General features: G+C 40.9%; 1 protein-coding gene across 1 annotated transcript; it reads right to left on the reverse strand.

Annotated features, from left to right (window-relative positions):
* Positions 1-1,182: 1,182 nt before the first annotated feature.
* Positions 1,183-4,665, reverse strand: LOC133286360 (uncharacterized). The gene is made up of 3 exons (XM_061483766.1): positions 4,141-4,665; positions 2,720-3,772; positions 1,183-2,607 (listed from the first exon to the last, which is right to left on the reverse strand). Exons 1-3 carry the CDS (start codon positions 4,663-4,665, stop codon positions 1,183-1,185), a joined length of 3,003 nt encoding a protein of 1,000 aa, XP_061339750.1.
* Positions 4,666-4,953: the final 288 nt, after the last annotated feature.

The raw sequence follows: 4,953 nt of genomic DNA on the forward strand, positions 1-4,953 counted from the left end.
TAATTGTAATATTCATATGATAATAAGCGCAACATGCTAAACTTAATTAATGCGGAAATTAACTAAATAATTTTTTTTCAAACCTTTCACTTCTATTGCCAAAATAAAACGGACAGCATTTTCTCTGTGTTTTGGACTACACTGATAAATTCTACTATGAAAATTTTAACCTGATTGACGATTTAATATAATTCAGACATATCACAACATAGATAAAATATATTGCCCAGCCATCCATGCTTAGGCCATCTCATAATCATATTGTTTCAAAATAACGTCCATGATGTTACTTATATAATTATATCAAATAAACAAAAGATGCAATTAAATAAGTAACATAGACTTGAGCATGCATCACTAACAGCATATACAGACTATCAACCTGGCATAGACATCTCCTATGCTCTCAAAAAAATACATGGCATATATAACTCAAAATAAAGTATGTCAGCTACAAATCTAAGTATCCACAAGACCCTGACAATCATGTTAAGTAATATCTCATCAGCCTCTTGTCACATAGCTTCCGAGTGGAATTCATTTTGTTTTAATAATTTTTACTTTCTTATCCTTGATAAGAATTAGTAGAATGAATAAATTAATAAATAAGGTTGTTAATTCAAACAATTAAAACTAAAATCAAATCCTGCCAAATTTGAGTGGATATCAAAATACTCATGGATTTCAAAATCAAATAAGTCCTTACTTTAAAACTTCAAGAACAAAGAAAAAAATCAAATCAATTCCAAAAACTAGTCATCCGGAACATATTCTCATCGACAATGAGAGAAATCAAGCGAAATAAGGTCGAAGCGAATCTGATTATTCAAACCAAGCTTAAACTCCATGATCTTCTAAAACACCAAGTCCTTGTACAAAAATTATCCACTAACTCAACGAATCAAACAAGAATGCCCTTATAATAAGTTTCATTTCGCTGAAAAATTAATCATATATATAGTTGATTTTTGTTTGAAGTAATAAGCAATTTCATGCTTCTCAAAACCCAGAACCCAAAAACAAATTGATGACAAAAAAAAAACATAAAGATCAAACCTTTATGACTTAGCCAACTGGATTTCAAAACAAAACACAAACTTTTATTCAAAGTTGTAAACTTTCTGATGCACCAAACACAAAAGGAAGAAAGCAAAATGAAGGGGCTGGTGGGAGTGTGGCATTTTATCTAACACCTCCCAAGCTGATGGTGCGCACATGAGACGGTGGTGGCTGATTAAGATGGCACAATCGAACATGGAAGGGCCATGGAGCCGAGATGCACTTCAGTTCTTCAGGTGGTGAAAGGATTAACTTGTCATGCTTCTGGAAGCTGTAACATTTCTTGACATGTGCTTTAGAGTCTACTTCCATTGTCGGCCAGTAATAACCAGCTCTAAGGAGCTTTCTAGCCAAGGTTTTTCCTCCCATGTGATGGTCGTTGATTCCTTCATGGATCTCGGTGAGGACATATTCTGCTCCTTCCGAACTCAAGCATTTCAGCATGGGGGTGTGCCAACCCTTTCTACATAGCTGGTCGTTCATAATTTTGTATTGTGCCGCATCTCGGACCAACTTTCTAGATTCTAGACGATCTTCTGGCAATATTCCTTTTTCCAGGTAATCCACTATGGGTTTCCTCCAGTCATTTGCCGAGGTTATCACCATCACGCAACTCGGAATTGCTATGCTTTGTTGAACCACAGTTCTGTGGTTACCCGGACTTTTGGTGCTTGCTAACTTTGACAAGATGTCAGCTCGGCTATTCTCCCCTCGAGGAATGTGAGTAACTTGCACCTCATCAAAATCGGCCATCATTTTTTGAACTTTATTCAAGTATTTCATCAATAGAGGACCTTTGGCCTGGTACTTTCCTTCTATCTGCGAAGTTACCAGCTGTGAGTCACTGAAGATTTGTACCTTTCTAGCTCCATGTTCTTTAGCCTGTATCAACCCGGCTATCAGAGCTTCATATTTAGCTTGATTATTTGAAGTAGGGAATCCCAAGTTCAAGAAGTGATCAATTGTTACTCCTTCTGGGATTTCTAGTATGATTTCAGCTCCACTTCCTTTATTGTTGGAGGATCCATCTACGTAGACCTTCCATGCACCTCCAGACTCCTCATGTTCTGGGTTCAATGGTGTCAGCTCCATTATGAAGTTGGCCAGAGCTTGTGACTTGATGGCCTTCCGACTTTCATACGCTATGTCGTACTCACTAAGCTCAATTGCCCAGTTTGCCATTCTTCCTGCCAGGTCCGACTTATGCAACACCTGTCGTATAGGCTGATTGGTCCTGACAATTATTTGATGCCCCTGAAAATATGGCCGTAACCTCTTGGCTGTGATCAGCAAAGCAACGACCACCTTTTCTAGCTTTTGATACCTGACCTCTGCACCTTGTAAGGCTCTACTGACAAAATAAATCGGCTCTTGACCTTCGTTAGTTTCCTTGATCAGGACAACACTTATTGCCTCCTCCCCCACAGCGAGATACAGGATTAGAATATCTCCTGGGTTTGGCTTTGAGAGCACTGGTGGAGTTGCTAAGCATTTCTTGACTTTGTCGAACGCGGCTTGGCACTCCGGGTTCCATCCTTCTATTGCTTCCTTCTTTAGTAATTTAAAGAATGGGAGGGCATTCTCAGCAGACTTCGGCAGGAACCGGGTTAGCGCAGCTAATCGACCGGTTAACTAATGAACCTCCTTTTTTTTGGGGTACTTTCATATCAAGTATTGCCTTGCATTTGTCAGGATTCGCTTCAATTCCTCTATGGGTTAACATGAAACCTAAAAAATTCCCAGCTGGGACTCCAAATGCATATTTTACTGGGTTAAGGCGGATACGATACTTCCTAAGCTTTTGAAATGTCTGTTCGAGATCCTGAACATGATTCGTCATATCAAATGACTTTACGATCATATCGTTAATGTATACTTCTACATTCTTGCCCAGCTGATCTTCAAACACTTTATTCATCATCCTCTGATAGGTTGCCCTTGAGTTTTTAAGCCCAAATGACATTACATTGTAGCAATAATTGGTCTTTTCAGCAATAAAAGCGGATTTTTCTTGATCCCCCGGGTACATTGGAATCTGGTTGTATCCCGAGTAGGCATCCATGAAGGACAACAAATGAAATCTAGTCGAGTTATCTACCAGCTGGTTTATGTTAGGCATAGGATAAGAATCCTTTGGGCAAACTTTGTTCAAGTCCGTGTAATCAATACATACTCTCCATTTCCCATTTGATTTTTTCACCATCACCACATTCGCAAGCCATGTTGTGTATTGTATCTCCCGAATGAACCCGGCATCCAAAAGCTCCTTAACGTGTTCTTCTAGAATGTGTTTCCTTTCTAGTCCCAACTTCCTTTTCTTTTGGGAAACCGGCATGGATCCCGGATAAACTGCCAGCTTTTGGCAGCAGAAGGCGGGATTGATGCCCGAGATTTCAGACGACTTCCAAGCAAACACATCCGTGTTGCTCTTGAGGAAATCAGCCAATTCTTCTTTAACTTGGCGATCTATGGTCTTACCAATTCGGGTAAATTGACCGGGTTCTTTTCCCAATGTGAGGTTTTCTAGTTCTCCATCAGGTTCAGGTCTCGATATTATTTCTTTTCTCATGTCGAGTTCAACCACATTAACAGGCTTCTGGGAGTGGTGCTGGATTGTGTTCTTGCCTTGTTTATCCCCTGCATGAATTCGGGGTGGACCAGTATGTCCATCTTCATTGTCTTTGACGGTGTCGAAATAGCATCCCCTGGACTCCTTTTGATCCCCACAAACAGTAATTATTTCACCCTACTACTCAACATCTTTATCTTTTGATGTTTCGTGGAAACCAGCATGTCCCACAGGTGTATAGTTGGTCTCTCGAGAATTATATTATATTCTGACGGGAAGTCGGCCACTATAAATCTTACTCGTTCTGATTTGAACGCTTCTTTGGTTCCCAGGGTCAACCTGAGATCTATATAACCTTTAGGATGTGTATGCTCTCCATTAAAAGCTATCAAAGTGGTTTTGCAAGGTTTGAGGTCCTCCTCATCCAAGTTCATCTTTTTGAAAGCGTCTCATAGTATGATGTCGGCACTACTCCCTGTGTCAACAAAAATCTTCTTAACCCGGCAGTTTACCAGGGTTCCAGCAATGACTAGTCCATCAACATGTCCTGGCAACACACCATGCATGTCCTCCTTTGTAAAATACAACAAAGGGGGATCCAGTTTGCTTGGGTCTTCCTTGAATTTAGGACGGTCCTGAATTGAAAGGACCTCTTTCAAGTACTTCCTTCTTGCACTTACAGTGTCACCCCCTCCTCCAAGGGCGCCACTGATTACGTTGCAGTCGAATTCCGCTTCCGGGAACTCGTCAGGGTTGGAATCATCTCTGTGGTTCCTTTCGTCTTTGTTTTTCTTCTCAGGAACCAGGCTTTTACTTCTTTTTATGTTTCCTGACTTCCTTTTTCTGGAGCCCTGGGTTTTGATCACATATTGGCGTAATCGTCCATCTCTCACAAATTTCTCCATAGCATCTCGGAGATCCCAGTATTGATCAGTTGTGTGACCCGGTCCATCATGGAAAGCAGAGTATTTGGACTTGTCCAAACCTCCTTTGTCGAATATGGGTCGGGGTCTGTCTACTTTCTTCATCTCTGTCATTGCCACTTCTCTCCAGATTTGAGAGCGCTGCGCATTCAACTGTGTATATTTGTCGTACCTTCCAACTCGATCTCTTGTGTCCGGGATTCTGGCCCTAGGATCTTTTTTCTTATTGTCAACTCGCTCTTTTCCTTTCGGGGACGGGCTTCTTCTTCTCGGGCTAATTCTTTTGCCCTCTTCAGATTGCGCATTTGCAATCTCTATTTGCTCCAGTTCGAGGTATTTTTTCGAACGAGTTCAAAATTCCTCCAACCTCCTCACTGGGTCCTTATAGACCGACTTGGCCAG

This window comes from Gastrolobium bilobum, unplaced genomic scaffold, assembly GCF_033153095.1.
Source record: "Gastrolobium bilobum isolate Gb01-03AN ecotype WA unplaced genomic scaffold, APGP_CSIRO_Gbil_v1 utg10884, whole genome shotgun sequence".
In the NCBI taxonomy this organism is placed as follows: Eukaryota; Viridiplantae; Streptophyta; class Magnoliopsida; order Fabales; family Fabaceae; genus Gastrolobium; species Gastrolobium bilobum.

Coding starts and splice junctions, on each gene's coding strand:
- LOC133286360 (XM_061483766.1), bottom strand. CDS start 4,665: ATGACAGAGATGAAGAAAGTAGACAGACCCCGACCCATATTCGACAAA. Junction 3,773..4,140: donor TAGTCATTGCTGGAACCCTG/GTAAACTGCCGG, acceptor GGGGATCAAAAG/GAGTCCAGGGGATGCTATTT. Junction 2,608..2,719: donor AGGCAATACTTGATATGAAA/GTACCCCAAAAA, acceptor TTACTAAAGAAG/GAAGCAATAGAAGGATGGAA.